Source organism: Toxotes jaculatrix, chromosome 4 (assembly GCF_017976425.1).
Source record: "Toxotes jaculatrix isolate fToxJac2 chromosome 4, fToxJac2.pri, whole genome shotgun sequence".
Taxonomy (NCBI): domain Eukaryota; kingdom Metazoa; phylum Chordata; class Actinopteri; family Toxotidae; genus Toxotes; species Toxotes jaculatrix.
The window spans coordinates 10,278,444-10,300,728 of NC_054397.1; the positions used below are offsets into that span (position 1 = coordinate 10,278,444).

The window sequence follows — 22,285 nt, forward strand, 5'->3', positions numbered from 1 at the left end:
ATTGGCTGAAGGCTCTTTATCACGTTATACCGAAGCTCTGGCATCACTGTTAAACACACCAGTCAGGTAAAGGCTGATGCAATCATTTATTAATTTAATTTCACCGAACATTTTGAGGGGATTTTCAACTCACGTGGGACCAAGACATGCTTCTACACATTTTAACACAATAAGGCATGGAATAAATCTGACAGAAGTTTGCTGACTTTTCCGAGCGGTACAGAGGTGAACCAGAAGGGGATTTTTGTGTAACATAAACAGGTATTAAAAAATAAAAAAAGTGCTTTTCTACATGAAGAAAATCAGGTTCTATTTGCACATGGGATATGTTACAGTTAGGAGTTAGTAATGTGTAATGCACGGCTGCCGTGCAGGAGTAACAATATGGTAGGAAAAAAAATTAGAAACACGATTCATGAAATAAGCTACAGTATATATCTACCTCCAGTTAAACATGAGCTTAGTTTAGTTTGAACCTCGGCGCCTTTATGGCTTTATGTACCCTAAGGGAGATTTGACAACACACAGAAAAGCCCCCAAAAGCCTGGGAAGAGCGTAATGGTGCTGTTCACTCACGGGTTCAACAGACAGAATTATAGGTCCGAAATTTTAACATTACCACAGCAAACCGTTTTTGTAACAACAGTAAAATCAACAGTAAAAAAGTTGGTCCATCATATGCCAAACAGGAGGCTGTTTTTAGATTGTACATACATATATATATGATGAAATCAATGGCAAAATGTGCTTCAGGGCCAGAAAATCTAATCTGAACTTGCAATTTCCAGAGGATATAAATACACCATATACTTTATTCTTTACATTTTTTCAAACTCAAATTCTTATTTTTAACTGTTGAACTAATTGTTATTCCATACAACATATTTGCCTTTTTTTTCTTGCACCGGCTCAAGAGGAAGCCACCCTACATTTCACTGCGCATATTTTATGAGCATGCGAGAAAACTGAAAATGGTCAGATACATTTCAGGAGTCTTAATTACTTGAAGATCATAATATGTTTACTAACTTCAGAACATGACCTCGGCTGTTTAAACAATCAAATCTGTAGTCTCTCTCTATTGAGTCGATCTACGCCGTATAGGACTGTATGTTCATAATGTTGAAACAAGGCAACAAAGAGGAAATACCAAAGAAACCAAATATTTTTAGATACCGTGCAGTGCGATGACGGACAGCTGCAGCAAAGGAAGATAAGAAGAAAAGAAGAAATGACAAATAGTCTTCTAACATGAGTGGTACTAAAAGGCCAAGCACTCCAACAAAAATGCTAATTTCATTTCACCGTTAGATGCGGATGAGTCTTACAGTATATAAAACATTTTTAGGCGTGCAAAAAAATGTCTCTCACCTGTGTCCGTCAGTAAATACAGTCAGTATGTTTCTCAAAAGTATTACAAATAGTCAATTAAGTGAATATGATGGTAGCTGAGAATGTTTGCATGAACCATGCAGAGCTGATCTGATATATAAATGAAATGCCATTAAGTTTTGCTTCACGAAGCACATACAACAGTCAGGAAGAGCTACGAAATGTGAAAGGATTCCACAAAATATAAAAATGTGCACAGATAAGCAGCGATAGAAAAATTCTCAGTATTAATAACAAGGCTTTTCTCCTGAAATGGTTCTGAAGTGTATGCAGGCATTTAAAAGTTTTTACGTGAGTATAAGACATAAGAATATGTTCAAGACAAGATTCAACCTTTAAAAGTATACTATTAGTTTTGACTAAGGCAGTACCAAAGTATTCATGTGCTAAACTTGCAAAGCATGGTTATTGTATCTCGCATAAACAGCAATAAAGACACCACTGGTTTACTGGCAACAAATTTAGAAATTTTAAATGTTTATAGACCACAAAAAAAAAAATAAATAAATAACCCCGATAAGAGATCTAGTATAACTGTGAGAAGATTGAAAATGTTTTGATCTTCTGAAGTGGCTTTTGTGATTGGGCTGTTGTCCAGAGAAAAATGGTGACGTTTTTATCGGTGCAAAGGGGGTGGGGAGGTGGTTGGGGGTTATGTGTATTTTGACTCAAGAAAAAACACTGAACCTCCAAGCTGAAGACACAGTACATGCATTATTAATGTGAGGCACTTTCTTGTGATTCACTGATGACAAATCCGCAGGCAGAGTTGAATCTGTTGTCCGTGTCAGAGTTGGTGTGGGTGGTGTCTGGGATCCATATCCTTTTCTACTTTATTGTTTACTACACCTTTAGTGTTTTGGTAACATTACCGAAGATTGTGCCATTGACTGCAACAGAAGGAACAAAACAGTTTTGTTTTTGGTTTTTTTTTTGCCATGTCTCAAAGATATATACAGCTACAATGACCACATTAAGATCACATGAAAGTTGTCTAGTTTGTTTCATGCTGCTCAAATGTTTCCAGGATGCAAGTAAAGTTTCTTAGAAGCTTTAAGAGTAAAAGGAGAGGACATAATTATAAACTTTGTTCTGAACTTCAATCAAAACATATGCGCATTTACACATTAATAAGTTCTAAATAGATATTTAACTACTTACCTTACTGTGACCTCAAAGTACTTCAAGCATGTTCAAAACTATTGTTGCAAATGGAAGCAGAGGATGCGCCCAGCGTAAAAACACCCACCATGTTAGTCATCTGGCATCACACCTTTGAGCATTTTTCCAGTGTTTAAATACATGTTTAAGATAAGAGAGTGCTACGCATTACTGTATGCCCTACAGTGCACGTCAAGTCACAAAGCAACATAAGTGTCTGGGCGAGCTCCTCAGACAGAGGCAACTGTCAGTGGTCAAGTCTGACACTTCATAAACGGGTGTGCTCAAGTCTGACATAAAAGTGGTCATGCTCCAGATGGTTTGATTACTCTTTCGAAAAAGTTTAAGAGGTGGTGAAAGGAAACACAAGGCATTATAAATGAGATGCCAGTTCAAGATAGGCAGCTAGAAGGTAAACAGACCCTCTTTCACAACTTCGCCAAAGACTTGCTGAATGGAAATGATTCATCATAAAGTTGACAACTTACTTTCAAAGTCTTCATTGTCTGAGCCCAGTCCATCTGACTAATCTGGGGTATTGCAGTTAGCAGGATACTGCTGGCTTTGTTTGCGTTCTCCTTCATCGTCTTCATTACGTTGTCAACACAGACCTAGGACAAGAGAAGAAAAACAGCTGCAATGTGATAAGAACCACTTCCAGCTAAGCAAATTTCACTTCCGTGCATGACAGTCACTTTGCATTTCCCAATAATGCATTTTGACATGTATCCTGCCTTACTTGTTCTAAGGGATTTGCTATGGGATTTTCTAATATTAAGAATGATAAAGAATGTAACTATACATACAAATGATGTTCCAAATGTAATACAATGAAAAATGAATTGTGTTCTAATGTTAAAGGTCAACACGTCACACATTTTCACACGAATTTCAAATTGCTTGGAATTATTTAGTTAGACAACAGGAGTTTGACATATCACATCATCATTTAATACTCTTGAATGATCAGTTCACTGTGAATTTTTCACTCAAGAAAACACAAGCACACTAGACTGCGCAAGCAACACGTCAAGTTAAGTTACGCGTCAATCCCGGACGCCAAGGTGAGCACGTGAAAGTGAAAGCTAGTTGCATCAAAACACTGTCACAACAAGACCAGTGACTAAGCCACAGAAAGAGTCATCAAATTTAACAACAATTTACCGAAGTGCAGGTGTGAAGAGCAGATTATTGTTTTTCTAGCAGCCAGCAGTGACTCATTATCTGGTATTAGTGGGACTCTGAGTCTTGAGTCATTTCACCTACCAGGTCTAGGACACTGACAACACCACTACAAAAAAACAGGGAAATAAAAATCAGGACATGCGTGCTTATTTATCTGCTGTAGTTGAATGCAGAAACTGAGGCTTCAGTCGTAGTGTCAAGAAAATTTGTGTATATCGGCATCAAAGTATGTCATAATATCTAATAGATGATTCTTACATAATTACTCAGCCAGACATACAGTGTACAATACAGTAAGTTACAACATTATTTCCGTCCTGTGCCGATGTTTACCTCCTGTAACCTTCATTAACCCTTCCCTTGAGTGCTTTGTTTTCAAGGCACATTCATTGACTAGGTTCATGTAATTGTGGTGTCAGGATGAAGACAGGGAAGCTGATGACTCAGGGTGAGTCAACCTCCTCTGGCAGGGCTTCCACCGGAGGCTGGCAAGCAAGCTGCCTGTGGGTGTGTGGGGGCGGTGGGGGGGGCGTTAAGGATGGGGAGGCCAGGAGGTAGTATGAGACTGGGAGTGAGCGGAGGGGCGGAAGGATGTGGCGAGCATTCTGCAACAGGAGGGGGAAGAGGTCAGCTGCAGGAACTCGGAAGTGGAGTTGTGAGTTGGGCTGGCTCAGTGACAAATAAGCCAAAACTCGCCCACACGCAGTATATCAACTGCATTATCTAGAGTGTGTGACAGAGAGTAGGTCACTCAGAAGCAATAAGAAGCCACAGATACGCTAGTCTGCGTAGGGAGCACAGATGGCAAAAAAAAAAAAAAAAAACCTCTGTGAAGAACCCATCATATTAACAACAGTGAACAACATCCTGTCCTGAAACCTTATTTTTTTTCTTAATGTTATAAAGTGTTAGTGATGTGTATCTTTAAGGAGAGCAGAAAGTTCAACATGGTATTTCAACCAATTGAAACTCTTTACGATTATAAAAGCTCTTTTTGTTCCCACCTACAGTTTAACAGTGTTCTGCCAATCAGCTGCAAGAGGAAGGCAGAAAAGTTCAACTTAGGACACCACTGCCTTGAAATTGACAGTTTATGGAAGTTAATGTTTTTTTGTCAAATGTTCTGAACCACTAGAAATATCACCACATAAGACTACAAATTACATATTTTGGGTTTTTTTGGTGTTACTTTTAACCAAAGTAACAGCTGTTTTTTCTAATGTGTACTAAAACAATAGATAACTATTTATATGATCAATAGATTTAAAATGATATAAAACTAGCAAGCTCTATGGCAAAAAGTAAGAAGGACCTCATGTATTTTCAGACCAACTCAAGCTAGTGATTCCTGTATGCATCAAAGCACCAAAATCCCTCTGTTTGTAATATAAATAATAACATTAAGAAAATATTAAATATAAAATATAACTAAAGTCCTAATATATCAATCAAAGAATATATCAATGTCTAACTTTTGTTTTGCTTAGAGTAAATAGACTGTTTAGTCTGCTACTTTTTTTGTAGATATAATATCTGGTTGGCATCATTCTTATCCTCGAAACCAGTGATTATTAGTGTGATGCGCTGTCGCAACCATATCAGAGCTTCTACTAGCTCACAGTCTATGTGGGAGGATAGTATTTAATTGTGCAATAACTTCTGTATTGCACAGCTTGGCACAAGTGGCCCACACCTGCACATTTTAATGACACAGCATAATTTTTTCCTGAAGAAATTACTTTGCAGAGCCAGGTTGTGTCGTAGGCCCTCAGGAGTTCGTGGAGCCTGGCTTGGGAATTACTAGTGTGAAGTGACCAGGCCAAAAGATATACAAACAGTTAATCAGTTTTGTGTTTAGAGAGAACGTGGTAAATAAATCCCTACAAAAAAAACAGACAAACAAAACAAAAATAACAAAAACAGTCAACAGTAAAGTTTAGTATGTTGTCAAATACTTTGGCAATTTTCTTTGGTCGCTATTTTTCTGGCTCCTGCACAGAAGGATGACATCCCCATTCTTAATTCTGCCTACAGAACTATCATTAGCTCCGTTTGACCAAACAGTAAAACATTACTGGGAAAAAAAAAAAACAAAAAGGCAAAAAACAAACAAAGATGTGGGCAGTGATTCAGAGCTCAGGAACCAGGTAACAGGACTCCACCTGGAAAGTTAGTAAAGATAAAGCAGAAAACCACATGACCCATTTACAGCCAATAAACAATGAGTTCTATGTTTAGCAAACATTATAAGCGTCCTGGTAACCTGTCGACAGCTTTTACCCCTGAAGTTCTCCAGTGACGGTAACCTTTAGGTTAAAAATAAAGATAACTAATGCAATTTGTCAGTGGTTGATATACAATACAAGAAGACAAACAAAGGAGGGGAGGATGTGATGTCACGCAAAGTGCTCCAACAGTGCATCACCCATGGCCGAAACTGACTCACACAAGACACAACAAGGACACTAGAAGCAAACAGGCTGTAAGGGCCTCCAGCCCATCACTCACCGCCTCCTCATGCTCCTTCCAACAGTCATAGTCTGTTGCCATGGCGATGCTGGCATAGCACAAGCCAGCCTCCTTGGCGAGGACCACCTCTGGCACGGTGGTCATATTGATGACGTCAGCACCCCACTGGCGGAACATCAGGCTCTCTGCCCGCGAGGAAAAGCGCGGCCCCTCGATAGTCAGCATAGTCCCTCGCACATGGCACTTGACGCCCAGACTCCGTGCCACCTCCACCAAAACCTGTAAGCAAGATAGGAGCGCTAGTAACTGTCTCCATTAAGCTAATAAAAGAGGAGGATGCGACTTTTCTTCACAGGCTTTGAATAACTATTTATCTCATCTGCTAGACTGTGGTGTTGAAGGAATAAATCGCTGCCCGCTATGCTGTGCGGTATCTGCTCATCTGTATGCTGTTTCAGTCTATTGCAGATAAGCAGATATTTATTTATTTACAGGACTGCCCTCAACAAAAGCTGGTTTTTGTGGAACTACGGTTTTCTGTGACTAACGAACACTATTTCAATGTAAAAAAAAAAAAAAACAGAAATCGCCGGTTTTTCTCACTGTTGGTATTTTATTTTAAAAATGAAATAATGATTTCCAAATCATAGTAATCATCATAATCATAACAACTTATATAGTCTGAAAAATCAAGCCAAAAAATAAATAAATAAATAAATATAATTATTATACTTAGCCGGTTCATATGTTTTGATTATAAACGTCTTTAAGTTTCAAGTTTTAAAAACATTAAATGCTGCTTGGGTGTTATTACAAACACTGAGTCACATGTAATGTGACTCAGTGTTTCAGCGTCCACAGGCTGTTTTGGTGTGCTGCTTTTTTCATCTCCCCACGAACATAATGATAAAGTTAAATAAAAAGTTTAACTTTAGAATAAATGCACATACAAAATTTCAGAAAATACAGAAAGTGACACTGATGAAATGGAATATCTTTCATTTATAGGTATGCGTGACCTCACCTCTCTGGTTCTGTTGCAGAAAGGATCAGCCATGGGGATGTGACACACACCTGGAGGACTGGTGGGCTGTCCATCATACAGCGTCTGAGCTCTCTTGGTAGTCCTGGCAAAAAGAAGCAAACAGGAAGTACTGAAATTTGTTGTCAAGTCAACTCATGCTGCGTTCAGTTGCTGTAAATTGGCCAAATCCACATCAAGTAATAATATAGTTTGATTTGTTTCGCAAATCTCTGACTATAAATAAATAACAGACAATTCAACATTTTGTTTTTAAAAATGTCAAACCTTATTTGTTAAAGAAAATAAGTTGACAAAGATACCTGAAAAGAGACAGAAAACATACATCAATATACCAAATCACTAAAGGAGTAAAAAGGCTTAGCAAAGACTGAGTGGACAGAAAAACTCTAGGAAATATAGTCAACATTAAAACCAACAATATTATGAACCAAGCAGCAAGTCAAAGTAATTTGCAATCATCATTTCTAAAAACAGCCACAGTTTTAGTGATAAACTACATGTTTACAGTTTCTGTTATTAACCTATTTAAAATGTGAACAGCCCTTTCACAGCTATCTAGGACGATAAAAGCATTAACAGAACGGCAGCGCCCTGGTTTCTATCTTCATGCATACAACTTTCCTGCACTTTCAAGCTCTGCTGAGTCAGTGGGGTTCCATCAGACACAGCTCCAGCCTGCTTGCCCCCCAGCTCTTAGTGGAGGCGGGTCAGGAGTACACAAGAGACTGACTCACTTCGCCCAGTGAAATGAGGATAGCAGGGTTTCTGTGTCTGCCTGCAGCCTCTCGGCCTCTTTAGAAAACACTGAACTCTGTGAGGGTTCAGATATATCGATCATGATGTAATAGGGCCTCAGTAGTGCTAATTCATGGCACAACTCTGTATTCCTTAAATTTTCTCAGGGATAGGCAAGTCATTATCTCAGACATCCAAAATATGCATCCTTCCATCTACAGTAATCTTTTAAGTTGTTGCCCAACCCAATTTCTTACTCATAACCCTGGCACTGGAAGACTAAAGTGCTTAAATATTTTCAGCCAGCAGCAGCTCCACCCAGCTGAAAAATCAATAACAGTAGTGTGTGGGATAAACCATGAGCCGAGTACAATGCTTGTTTATGCTATAGGAGTCAAGTTAACGTTAACACCTGGCATTTCATTAGAAATGTCATTTCGGAATCAAATCACTGTTGTAAAGAATGGCTTCCACAGTCTAAAATAATCACTATCCCTACAATGCAAAAAGGGATGTGCTACTGACACCTCTGCATTAGATTAACACGGTAAATCCTCCAACATTTCCACCACACTTTAACTGTATAAGATCTCACCTACAAACTGTTCTGATTCCATTACCAGTGACTACAGTTTGTAAAAAAGATATTATCCATGCACCCAAGTTGGACTAAATCTGTGTTTTGCTCTCCTTCAGTTTTGTTTTTCTTTTGGCAATATTTCACCAAAGGCGCAATATGATTTTTTTTTTTTTTTTTTTATGAAAGAATAAAGATCAGATCACTATAATATTTAAGTAAAGTGAACAGAGACTTTGCTTTTTAAAATGAGAACATACAAACACTAGATTAGGTCATTTTGGTTTATCTAGCAATTAGCCCAGATCTACTTTAACTTACCTGAATTTCTTAATATTTAATTGTACATTTCTAATTACTGACACATTTTTTAAATGTAGGTGATGCCATGAAAAACAGATCAACTAAATGCCAGAGCTGACGTGCTACTTGATCAGTATGAGGAAATACAGTGCTTTTTTATTTTTTAATAGATTAAAGAAAGAGAAAATTAAAACAAGATAATCTAAATAAAGGGCCAAAGTAGGACAATTTGGAACCTCAGTGCAAAAAGCATTTTAAGGCCTGGGTGAGGCTGTAAAGTCCAAAACTCGACACAGCCAGTAGCACTAACCTACATACGCAGCAACCAAGTGTTTAGTTCGAAGCAGTCACACAAAACAAGTAAGCAGAGGTAATGACAAAATCTGTGGCATCAATGAAGTAAAGCCTTTAGAAACAAGCTGTCACATGTTGTGGGACAAGTCTGAACAGGTCCCAACAAGCAACTTCCTCATTTCTGATAAACAGATCTCGTCTGTGCTTGATACTGGTAGCTGGGCTATTCATCTGCTTCACCAACACGGGTAAGTAAAGCCACAGGCAACTTGTGTGTACAGGGTAGCACACTGACACGACTGTGGGAAGGCGGTTGACTTCTCAAACCAGTCTCAAGTCAGCCAGCTGTATGTCAGCTCACTGGTAGCAAATAAGCCACTCCATATAAACAGCACTACTCACTGCACATATTGAGTTATTCAATGGAATTTGTGCAATCAGCCAACTGAGAGAGCACAACACTCCCACAGGGTTATACTCCTTGTATGCTGCACAAAAGAACATATGTATAAGCCTTGAGGTAAAATACAGCCGAGAAAGAATGCTTTCTGGTGGAAGGATATGCTCAGGTTTACCAGCAAGTGTTTTTAAACTTTAAGGAAGAATTCATAATTGCCTACTGCAATCTGAGCCACTGAGACAGAATACCTGGTGCATTCAGGTGCTGTGAATGGGTGTGGAAACACAGGATTATTTATGAAGTTTTTATTGCGACTGAGGAAAGGGAAAATAAAATACGGGTATTCATTACATACCTAAATGAACACAGGAATCATTCACACTGATAAATCTGTGGTCAGTCTAACATTAGCCTCTAAAAACAGATTTGTTTCTTGGCCAGTTGAGGGCAGCAGAAACAACTTGTGAACACAACGCTGACTTGTTTCAGTTGATCTGGCACACCCGTTGCTTATTTACACATAATACAGTAACAGAGCAAAATATGGAGAATGGAAGTCGAGTATTCACTCTCTTAGCTCTGGTTTTTGGTCTCTACCAACTTCTGGGGGAAATATCTGGCTCTTTTATCTTAAACTTAGTCACTGTCTCCTACAACTAAAAACGACATAATGAGAACGTTCAGAATGACAGCCAGCAACAGATGATGGTGGATATTAGCTCAGTAAAATGAATGAAAGAGAACTGACGGCTCACAACTCATAAAATGATTTAGCACATGGACAGACAGGAAGGTACCCTGACTGTTCACAATCATATCTCTGTAGCAAAGTTCATGTTCCAGACGCTCTGTCACCATACTGACGTTAACGGTTTCCACTGGTGGAATGTCACAGGGACTACATTTTTAATTCTCACCAAAGCCCTAAGCAAACTGTGACACTTGAGAGCTCAACAAAATATCAAACGGAGGTCAACAGTTTTTCCCACTGAACAAGACAGTAAACAAATATTGGCTTTGACAACTGTGTCAAATACAACGAGTCAAGTCCTTCCCCCTTTTTTAACTCAGCTATCTGGACACTCTTGTCACACAGTAACATGAATCCTGTCAGTGAGATCTGTGGGAAGATGCCTGAACTGTTGCACACTAGACCCTCTTGTACAATTGTTACAGAGCAACAACCAATAACAACTTTTAACAGAAGTTCAAACTATTTAAAAACTAACACAGCAGGACGATTAGCAATAAGACCGTTATTTTACTGTTTAATTTAGAAAAGCAAACAATGTGGCCATTTTATTCACATTAATTAACTTCACACTCTGAAAACTTTCTTGCCTGAACCTTTAAAACGTCAGAGTTTAACCAGTCTCACACAGCATAATCTACGCTGTTACACAGATTATGCTATGATGTTGTGTTTTACTGTAATGTTACAAAGACCAAGGCATTTGAATGAGAATGTCAGTCATACGAGTTACAGATCTTATATACGTGTAAAGAGGTGCAACTGGACAAGCTGAAAGTTCCAGAAGCTTCCCATTCTCCCACTCGCTCTAACTCATCTACGCATGGGTGGTCTATGTCGCCCAGTTTCTGTAACTTTTCCCCGGAACTGATCGCATATGCTCTGGTAATTATTTTCCCAACATTGCTCATGGCCCTCCCTTTAAAAGTGCCCACATTCATTCCACTGAATAACAACTCAGCTCGACCTACACAGGCAACCTGTGTGCCAAATGCAATATTGATTTCATGTGCCTTGCTCTTGCACTGGTCGCCTACTTCCCCTTACACGTCCACAGACAGCTGCTCTGGCTTTTGGATGATGCCTCACTTGAACTGGTAGAGTTTGAGAATACATATACTCACCAAACACTTTATAAGCAACACCATACCAATACTGGGCAGGGCTTCCCTTTGCTCTTAAAATAGTCTCAGTTGAATGGTGTGGCATGGATTCCACAAGGCGTTAGAATCATTCCTTAGAGATTCAAGTTGACATGAATGCATCACAAAATTTTGGCAGATTTGTCAGCTCCACATTCATGCTGCAAACCTCCCGTTCTACCACATCCCAAAGGTGTTCTACTGGATTCAGATCTGGTGACTGGGTAGGCCAGTGACATACACTGAGCTCATTGTCAGGTTCATGAAACCAGTTTGAGACAACTTTTGCTTTGTGATATGGTGCATTATTATGCAGGAAGTAGCCATTAGAAGATGGTAAATTGTGGCCGTAACACTTCCCACACAATTACACCACCAGTCTGAACTGCTGACATGAGGCAGGCTGGGTCCACAGATTAGTGCTGCTGACAATAAATTCTGACCCCAACATCTGCGTGCCTCGGCAGAAATCCAGATTCACCTGTCCAGGTTTTTTTGTTAAACAACAGGAGAGAAGAAGCTTGAGAAGGATGTATTCCACCTTTTTAAATTAAATTAAATAAATAAACACACACACACACACAGTATAAAATATTTCACTGCAATTAGTACAATACTAAAACACATGATCTGTAAAGATCCAGGCCAGTTTCTATTAGGGCTGCCACCTAAAAATAGGATAATGGACAGAAGAAGATTTAGGCTGCTGAACAAACTTTGCACATTGTTTAATTGGACTCTTCAGAAACCTTTGAATGTAACTCAGTGGTCACAGGAAAATGGAAGTTCCTGGGGTTTTTCCAATGGAGAGGCTCAATGCCAATTCAAAGTGAAAGGAGCAGCTTTATGGATACATAGTGGCCTCTGATAGATCACTTCCCCAGAGATCTGAGCGATTGGGAAAAAAGCACATTGGGAAATGAAGGCTCCAAGTTGATTTGCCTGTACACAACAGTAACTGAAAGATGGGGTAAGGATAAAGGCATCTTACCTTATTCAATGATTCACTGATATGTTTTAAGTTTTGTTTATTCCCCTCTGTTTCATCTTTCTCCTTAGCTCAGGCCAGTGACCCATTTTGAATTGATGTGCGCACTATTGAAATGCAAAATGATGAAATGAAAAATCTGCGCCCCCCCCCCCCAAAAAAAACACACAAAAAAACATGTGAATGGATTTATGACATCTTGACAACAAAGACTTTTTTTGTAAAAATATAATAGGAGGATAGTTTAAATCCTCTGAGAACCTCAGTTTACTACCCTATTCTTTCCTGTTTCTCTTCCTATTCCTTTTCCTTTTGGCCAACATATCTGTCCTGGTAAGAGCATCCAAGTCCTGTGAGTAAACAGAAGAAAAAACAAATACCTGAACCAGAACCTGCTGATGTGGTCATTTCACACTCACCTGTCAATGAACTGATCTATGATGACAATGTCTCCTGGCTGAATCTCCTCTCGGAGTGAACCACAGGCCGTGGTAACCAATAGATGAGTGCAGCCCTCTTCTCTCAGCGCCCAAATGTTGGCTTGGTAATTCACATTGGATGGCATTATGGTGTGTTGCCTGCCATGCCTACAGTTAGGAAAAAAGCATTCAGTATAAACATGGTTTACTTTTACAATCAATCAGACTCTATTCGCATAGCACTTTTCATTCAAATACATTGTAACACAAAGTGCTTTAATCCCCCCACCCCCCCACATACGCCTACAAAAATAGGGAACAGGAACCGAGGGAAATGCTATCATAAATCTCATGGATTTGCGATGAGGAAACACCACAGGAAGGATATAAAATTCAAAATTCAGAATAGCAGACCAGTATAAAATAAATAAATGAACAAATAACAATAGAAAAACAATCAGAATATCAGAACAATATAAAATAAATAAACAAACAAATAATAAAAATAAAAATGATAAATAACAGAATAAAGTGAACAATATAAAAGAAATTACAGTGATGTGTGAAAGACAATGAAAAAAATGCTTGGATTTAAGATGAACCTCAGTTTTAAATGGAATGGAATGTGTGAAGAAATAGATAAGCATACTGTGCAGGATAGTGGTTTTTCCACTAGATGGGGCTAACAGTTCACATTTTAAAGCAAAGTAAAACACACTTTCTTACCTTGCCAGGAGAACACATTCCACATTTTTTATTTTCCCCAGAATCAGCGCATCAGATGGCTGTTCAAGAAGAGCAGGATAATCAAATTAGATATATGAAAGAGTAAGGTAAGGAATTATTTTTCTAGCAAAACAGGAGAGATTGCCATTGGAGCTTATTGTTTAGACTGCTCTATTAAAAGAAGCAAAGATTCACCAACCTTTCCATAGGGTGTATCAACATAACGCTCAGTCCTTCCCTCCAGGATGTCTGGATCATCAAGGCCTGAACCACCAATTATACCAATCTAGATAAACAACATTAAAAAAAAAAAAAAAAGTCAGTGTTTCAAATTACACTAGCAGACATTCAAATCAGTCACTAACTTATGACCCATTGGCAAACTCCTCTGATGACAAGACTTGATGGTGTTATTTACCTCTGAGGGAGAAAGCTGTCTGTTTTCTTGCCGTATTTTCGTTAGCAGGAGCGCTTGAAGGTAAGTCTATTTAATCAAGTACCATACTTGCACTTAAGCTTCACTACATTTCAGAGGCACATATTTTAAGGCTGTGCACAACAGTTACTTTCATTATCAATTAATCAATTGATTTTTTTCTCAATCAATTAAAATGGTTTATCTGTGAATGTCAGAAAATTGTAAAAAAGTTAGTTATAATTTCCCAGCATCCAAAATGAAGTCTTCACGTGTCTTTTTTTGTCCTACCAACAACTTGGATTTTTTGCTTAAAAATGTTTTTATTCAATTATGAAAATAGTTGGAAATATCAACTAATCCTTGTAGTTCTAAGCTGACCGTTTACTAGGCACACCTCGCTAAAACTAATGCAGTCTGATACAGCAATCATTCAATAAATACTACCTTCATGAAGGTTACAATCTTTTGTTGAAACTCAAAGAGATGAACTGTATGGCCATTTTGGAGAATCTAGTTTCTGATGGTATTGAATTGTACTGTGTCATACTGACAGGTGTTTTTAATATACTGTGCAGGTTTTGATTCATCTTCATGGCGATTTTGCTGTTGTACTGACAGATGTCTCTATTATTTTGTCAACCCGATTTATATCAATGTGGGTAGGCTAAAGAGAAACTCCTCTCTGTAAAACTCAATGCAATTCAACAGCACCAAATTCTAAAATATGATTCAGTCATACACCATCAACACTTGTTAAAATGAGTTCCACCTGCTAATTACACTTATTAATGCATTATTTGTAATTATTCTCCAATATTCCCAACTCTTTTACAGAGGTGTACCTAATGATAATTTTGGAGGATGTAGCTTGTGGTGCTGCTGCATTATACAGTGAGAGAGAAAACAACAGAGACATCTGTCTGCATAACTGAATACAGTTCGACAGCAAAATGATAATTAAGATGAATCCACGTCGCTCTAAAACAGTTTCAACAAACCCTAAACAGGAAAGCCTTCATGAAGATAAGACTTATTGCATTTAAGCAGTATTAGGCTGAATTATTTTCAGCTGGTCGTACCCAATAAAGTGGCAGCTGAGTCTATGACAATATAACACAGACAAAGGCCAATCTGCCTTTCGATTTCAACTGAGCACATTTAGCTCAATAACACTTGTAGTTATGTAAAGTTTTCAGCGTGGCTGTGCTTCTTAGTCCTTAAGGTAAGGACTTGGATACCTCTCCCAGCACTGTTTTAACAGCCGGCTGAGAGCTCTCACGGTTTACTGGGTCAAAGCAGCAGGGTCAACACGTGTCACAGCAACTCTACCTGATATGGTTCACTTCAAGCTGTCTCAAACAGCACCGCACTTACATAGAAACCTTGCGGCTAGCCTGCAAATGCTAGCTTGCATTTTTCACCACGCGCCTTTTAGCCGTCGCCGTTTACTTCGAAGTCTGCGGACTTTACGTACAGCTTTGCTAAAACGATGCTAACGACGAGCGTTTTCCCGCTTTGAGGTTTGTCACAGCTGCACATCTGGTATGAAACTACCTAGCTATCCTTCCCCACTGACTTCCCCTCTGTCGGCGTGTTCAAACAGACAATGTTCAGCGTGTACGGTTTGCAACGGGGCATAAAATGTTTAGGTTATTACCTTAACAGGCAGCGCGGATGCCATGGCGACTGTGTTCTTGCTAGTGATGGAGAAAATTTGACTAAGTCTTGAAGAAGAACCTTTATAGCCTCTACAGCAACTATATCCGTCAGAGCAACAGACATCAAATGTTTCTCTTCCTGTTCGGTTTGTTTGCTTTCAAAATAAAAGCGTAGAGCTAAACATACAATTGAATGTTGTTTTAGGTTAATTATCCTCCCTAATTCACTGCTGACCGTTCCCCAAAGCAAACTGCTTATTTACTCTTTCATTACTTTGCACGAAGCCGTTGGTTTCCATTCAGCTGACCACAATACTAAATGGACTTGATGCCTGAAACGTCTTGTGATCCACCTCTTGAACATAATGTCAGCATTAGTTTTTTATTTTTGCGTCCAAGCAATAAAGTGAAGATTTTTCAACTTAGTCCGCTCTTTCAGCATTATTTACCAAAGAACTACAAAATGTAAATAACACAATACTCTGTCCTAATCACTTGTCTGAACCAAGTTGATATGGTAACAGGTTTTCATATTATATAAAAATTAAAATGATTTGCAGCCCTGAGTTACAGATGGTGTGTTTTGTAGTAATAGAATAAAACATGTAAAAATAGTGATACAGTCATTTTATGTGACTATTCCCTGCTGAATTTGGCCTTGACAGACAATGCACAGAACTGAGTAAGGTAAGGTTTTTTTAACCTTTGCACTTGTCACATATCCTGTTTATTTTGTTTTACATCCAACACTCCTACACCAAAGAGGAGGATAATCAGCCTTGCACTTTGCAAATCTGTGTTGTAGATCAGTAGGATTACCAGAAGCAGGAACTAAAGGTTTTGTCTAACAAAATGGAAACTCAACTCTAGCCACAACCGTTGGGCTTTTCGAAGAGGTACAAACACAGTAAAGACAGGACTCTGGAGTTTGCAAGTAATGTCATGACTACTCCTTTAGCTTATTAAAGCTTCTAAAGCTTTAACATAAGATGTAAAGTGGATATTCTCTTAACACACTATACTACACATAACTTTTTTTTTCTCGGACAGTGTTGTAAAATTTTATGCCATGGCACATTTGTCACTTAGTATCTTAAGTCTCTTATCAGAATTAGGGCTGCTGCTAATGATTATTTTTTATAATCAATTAATCCAAGATGACATTTTCAAATGTCTTTGTTTTGTCTAACCAACAGTTCAAAACCCAAAGACATTCATTTCAATATTACATATAAGAAAGAAAAGCAGCAAATCCTCATATGTGGGAAGCTTTGGCATTTTTACTTACAAAAAAAAAGAAATTAAATAAATTACAAGATTATTTGATTCTCAAAATAGTTCCATATCAACTAATCAGTTAACTTACTAATTGATTTGTTGCAATTCTAATTGAAATATAGTGTTATCTCAGCTTTAGTATCAAAATGTCAGTTTACCACATGCTCTGCGTGCACAGCGGAAACACTATCACTCCCTTATAATGGCAATTCTCCCTACTTACTCAGTACCATACCTGAAATAAACACAAAACCAGCATTGATAAAAATAACACACGGTTGTTCATTACAATTTATTTTTAAATAAAATTCAATACAAAACAGAGTTCATTCTGAAATCTAAACACCGTCAGCAGATGAGTTTTACTCCATGAGCAGTGGGTAGAAACTGTTTTGTCTCAAGAATATAGCTGACTTATGATAACAAAAAAAGTCACTGTACTCAACGTTATCCCTGAGAGCACTTGGCAAATAAAATACATCCATTAAAGAAAATGCATTTCCAGAATAAGAATTAACACTTGAAAGGCGCCCCACATTATTCCGTTCTGCCTTGTCAAATAGTGGCACGTTGCACATAAAACAGCATTGCTTTAGTTGTTAGTTAACACAGTCAAAAACTAAAACTTAAACAGTCATTTACCCAATGATCACCACTCTCCAGTTTAACATGGACATCTGTGTGCCAAATATGCCAGAGTCCAAAGAGCTGTCACTGTAGAAAACACTTGTGGTGATATTTAAAGGGATATGTGTATTCACCATATCCTTCAGTGTCTGGTGACCTTCAACTTAGTGAGAATTGTTTTGATCTAAAATACTGCTGGCTGGCATTAGCAGTTGAGAGTGAATCCATCGGTTCCCACCACACGCAGCGGGAATCTGGACTTCTAAATCACAGAGGACAGAGCAGCAGGGCCTACTGGGTCATCTGTGGTACTGTCAACAGGGTTGTCCATTTTAGTGCTGCTGGCCTGGGTGACACTGTCATTAGCAAAAGAATCACTGTCACTGTCAATGGTGATGACAGAGGGTGAGTTCTTCTCTGTGTGCTCATTACTCCTGTGTCTTTTGCTTTTCTTCTTGTGTTTCTTCTTTTTCTTGTGGTGTTTGCTCCGTTCATGTGAGTTTTCCTCGTTGACGAGCTCCACACTGAGGCTCCTGCTAGTCTTTCGGGACCTCTCTTTGGATTTTTTACGATGCTTCTCTTTGCTCTTTTTCTTTTTCTGTTTTGTTGATAATGAGGAGGAGTCACCTTCGTGATATGATTTGGAAAGTGTGCTTTTGGACGGTTCCTCCAAATGTCTTGTTTTGTATTTCCTCTTTCCACCAGGCTTGTCGTGGTGTGATTTCCCTTTTGCCGAAGGGGAGCGACTGCTGGAAAAAGATCGGGAATACCTCCTGTCCCTTCTCCGTGAGTCTCTGCTGCGGCTCCTAGAGCGTGAGAATGAGTGCCTATCTCCGTATTTGCGACTACTGTAATAATAGGACTGTCTCTCTGTATAATGCATTCCACTGTCTTTACCCTCTTGGCTGTAATGTTTATATGACTGATAGCTCCGATAACTGTCCCTCCTTTTATAATCACTATCATATTTTGAGTAGTCTCTGCTGTTGAAGAAAGAATAACCTCTTTCCATAGACAGAGTGCTGACACTGCTCTGGGAGATCGCTGGGCTCCTGCTAGAGTGCCTGCGCTCTCTGCTTCTTGACCTCCTCCTTCTCCTCTGGTCTCTGTCCTTTGACCCGTGCCTCTTCCTGGATCTCTCATGACCATCAAAACCTCGATCTGTGTCTTTTCTCTCTGACTTACTGGACGTCTTGTGTCTGCTATATGCTGAAGAGCTATGTCTTTTTATTGAATCCAACTGATGATGGTGGTCTGTTTCTACATTTTCTGACTGTCCAGCACCACTTGGATCACTACTCTGTGAAGCTGGAGGACTGAGGCTAGAGAAGCGGATGTGTTGAGGTAAAAGAGGCACTTCCTTGGTATCTTCACTGTCAGACTCATCACAGTCAGAGGAGAGCTGAACCAGTTCAGGAGTCCTCTCTGCTGTTGGCTTGACAAAGCCTACAATGACACAGTCATCACTGTCAGATGTCAAACACTCTTCGTTGTTAACTTCACCCTGAGTCACATTTGCCTGGTTGTGGGGACTCATTTGCTGTGAAGAAGCCCCAAACTGCTGTGTCTCCTCCTCTAAACTGCTGTCTGAGTCTGAGTCAAGGACTGACAGATGCTCTGCCCTGCTCTGCTCTGCGGTTGTAGAATACGATGGCCCGGGTGTCTCATCGTCCCACACAGAATGACTTAGGGTTGACACAGAGTCTCCTTGGGGGTCCAGCTCTGTGGAATGTTCCTCATCCTCTGAAATAGCTATTACAGAGGAGTTGGAGCTGCTGTCTTCATTTGAGGAAGGGGCTGGGCAGTCGTAGACAGCGTGCTGGTCATAGGCCTCCATATTGAAGGGGGCCTTTGCAAAGCTGATGAACTCATGCAGAAAATGCTCTGTGCGTCCCTGGATGAATGGCCTGAGCTCTTCCTGAATAGCTCCATCCTCCATATCATAACGAGTAATGCGTGACATGATGATGTGCTGAACGATGTTGACCAGAGAGCCGTGGGACCCATATAGCACAGTGAGTTCTCTTTTTAGCCAGGGGATCAGTCTGTGTAGGCAGGCAGGATTTTTTCGGTAGAACTCAGCTGAGGTGTCTCGCGAGCGGCCTCCATCCCTAACGGTCCGAACCCTGACCCCTTGTCGGTACAATTCCCTCCTGAAGTTGATCATTTCCTGCTCTCTGACATTGTTCACTGCCCTGCCTTCACTCGCAGCTCTCCTCCTGGCTGCCAACCTCGTCATCACACGCCGGATGTAACGGTCCTGCCGCTGCTGGGGGGTGTTTGTAGAGGCTTCAAACATTACTCCATTGTCTGGTGGTGGAGAGGTCCTTCTATGCATCTGCCGATGGACTCCAGTAAGAGTTGTGCGGTATCTAAACCGCACGCCCCCAAAAGTCCCAAAAGAGCCATTATTCAATGGCTGCAAGTCATACTTCTTGAAGTCTTGCTCTGATTTTATACTGTGATAGATTGAATTGAATGGCTGTTTGCATAAAGGGCACTCTGCTTTGTTCTTGGACCACTCGTGAATGCAACGGAAACAGAACTTGTGGAGGCAGAGGTCCAGGTAAGACATGTTGTTAAATATGTCCAAACAGATGGGACACTTGGAATCTGGCGACACCTCTGCAGACATTGCTTCAGAGGCTTTCCTTCTGCCACTCTTCTGGCTCTGCTGCAGGGCAATCTTAATTGCTGACATGACCTGACATAATAAAAATAAATAAATAAAAACAAGGTTAAAATTCATTTTTAAATTGAAAACCCAAGCTCAAAATGAACAAATGAGAATGGTAAAAAAAACCATCAAGTAACTTAAAAGTCTGTATACTGTGATTTACACAGAAAACATCATTGAATGTATCACATTAAATTGAACAATGATTTCCTGATCAAGTTGCCTTATATATCAGCTCTGAAAATGAAACACTGTGAATGCTCCAGTTTCCACCATACACTGTGGTCACTTTATTAGGCACAGCTGAACGATTTAATGTAAAACCTGTCATGGGAGGTTGGTTCAATTATATTTTAGCACTGAGGTCACAGTTAGTGGTGGTACTGTACTACATTAGATTGGTTAGTGTCTCTAATTCTGCAACACGTGGCCAGCTTCAACTATGACCTACGCAATAAACACATAAATTAATTTACAATTTTCAGTAAATTTGAACAAAAACTGAACAGTATGAGCTTTGTAAAAGCCACAGCTGTAGGTTGTTTTATTGAATTACCATACGTGGTACAGGTGTACCTAATCAAGTGGCTTTAAGGCCATATCATGGTTTGACAGGCCTGTTCTCCTCCAGATATTCTTCATCTTTCTTGTCAAAATGAAAAATCTCTCGCTTTTTTATGAAAATAATAAAATAAGATTTTCCACAAAAAATCATTCTTCACACAAGATAGTCTAGCGCTGTAATGTCTTATTTTTTTTATGTCCCTCCAAATGTCCAAACCTTACACATATTCAAAAACATGTTCTTACACAGCACAAATACATGTTAAAATTTGTCCCTAACACATTACAGCCAACGAGAAAAAAGATCTTTTTAAGGACATATAGAAGTGTAAACAGCGTAAATAAGTACTGAAAACGAGCGTGGAAAGCGAGAACGTAACGTTATCATAGTCCGTCAAACACGACTACTAAAATGGTTCTACTTCGGGATTGATCACGCTGCACATAGAAGACGTGAGAAATATCTTACTCATCTATCCTTAATCTTGATAAATATGTCACTGTTTAAAAGAGCCCATGGAGATAAAAAAAATATTATGGAATCGATCCTTGTTTTTGTCCTTCCCCACCTTCGACTGTGTTGTATTTGATTAGTTAGCTAAGCAGGCTAGGCTAGAACCGTACCAAGCGCCGTCTGTTCGTTGGCTTCTCTCACAGGCGAAAGTAGCTGGACAGCCGAATATACGTCGGTTTAAGTACCGACATTATATCAACAACCTTAAACTATTCTATCAGAAATAAAGTGATGCTAGCGATCACCAAAACTGTTTACTCTAGTTTCGGAACAGACTGACTCGGTTAGCCAAAGTCAGCATGCTAGCTAAGTAGGCTACGATGCTATCTAGCTAGGACGTTTGAGAAAAGTTGTGTAATATTTACCTCGGACTTCCTCAAACACGTATACGGTTGGCAGTTGATTAACCCTCCACGTCTTGTAGAAACCCATCCATTTCTATATGATTGTCATACTCCAGCAACTGTTTACCAGCCTCGGCAGTCTGCCTTCGTAATACTCCCCTCTTGTCATAATACATAATACGTTTTTTTTTCTCAACGAGCCACTTCCACCCCTTCACAATAAAAGCGACATATTTATCTATCTGTCTAACTAATGCAGTCTAATACAGCAATCCTGAAATAAATCCTACCTTCAGGGAAGTTATAATATTCCGTTTTTGTTGAAACTATCTCGCAGAAGTGTTGATTCAACTGTGTGATCATTTTGGAGGATGTAGTTTGTGGTGCTGTTGAACTGAAGTTGTATCATACAAAGAGCGGTTTCTGTTATTTAGCCTACCATGATCGATATAAATGGGGTACACAACGTAATGGAAACACCTGCTTTCTCCAAAATGACAGTGAAGCTGAATCAGCACCCCTCTGAAACAGTTTTAACACAAACTGTCATGAAAGAAGGGTTATTGTAGGACCGTTTTATCAGATTGCATTAGTTTTAGTTGTTTACCAAACAAACTA

At 39.3% G+C, this 22,285-nt stretch overlaps 2 protein-coding genes across 2 annotated transcripts; both read right to left on the minus strand.

The window, feature by feature from the left end:
- Positions 1 to 72: 72 nt before the first annotated feature.
- On the minus strand, positions 73 to 15,779 carry LOC121180291 (methylthioadenosine phosphorylase). Its single transcript, XM_041035577.1, has 8 exons — positions 15,663 to 15,779; positions 13,787 to 13,873; positions 13,588 to 13,646; positions 12,862 to 13,029; positions 7,232 to 7,334; positions 6,247 to 6,486; positions 3,042 to 3,164; positions 73 to 2,282 (listed from the first exon to the last, which is right to left on the minus strand). The coding sequence occupies exons 1-8, from the start codon at positions 15,684 to 15,686 to the stop codon at positions 2,244 to 2,246; spliced, it is 843 nt and encodes a 280-aa protein (XP_040891511.1). The 5' UTR covers positions 15,687 to 15,779; the 3' UTR covers positions 73 to 2,243.
- A 1,440-nt stretch (positions 15,780 to 17,219) lies between these two features.
- Positions 17,220 to 21,834, minus strand: toporsa (topoisomerase I binding, arginine/serine-rich a). The gene is made up of 2 exons (XM_041035576.1): positions 21,689 to 21,834; positions 17,220 to 20,272 (listed from the first exon to the last, which is right to left on the minus strand). Exon 2 carries the CDS (start codon positions 20,267 to 20,269, stop codon positions 17,831 to 17,833), a length of 2,439 nt encoding a protein of 812 aa, XP_040891510.1. The 5' UTR covers positions 20,270 to 20,272; positions 21,689 to 21,834; the 3' UTR covers positions 17,220 to 17,830.
- Positions 21,835 to 22,285: the final 451 nt, after the last annotated feature.

Coding starts and splice junctions, on each gene's coding strand:
- LOC121180291 (XM_041035577.1), bottom strand. CDS start 15,686: ATGGCATCCGCGCTGCCTGTTAAG. Junction 13,647..13,786: donor TTGATACACCCTATGGAAAG/GTTGGTGAATCT, acceptor CTTCTTGAACAG/CCATCTGATGCGCTGATTCT. Junction 2,283..3,041: donor AGACAATGAAGACTTTGAAA/GTAAGTTGTCAA, acceptor CTTCTGTTGCAG/TCAATGGCACAATCTTCGGT.
- toporsa (XM_041035576.1), bottom strand. CDS start 20,269: ATGTCAGCAATTAAGATTGCCCTGCAGCAGAGCCAGAAGAGTGGCAGA.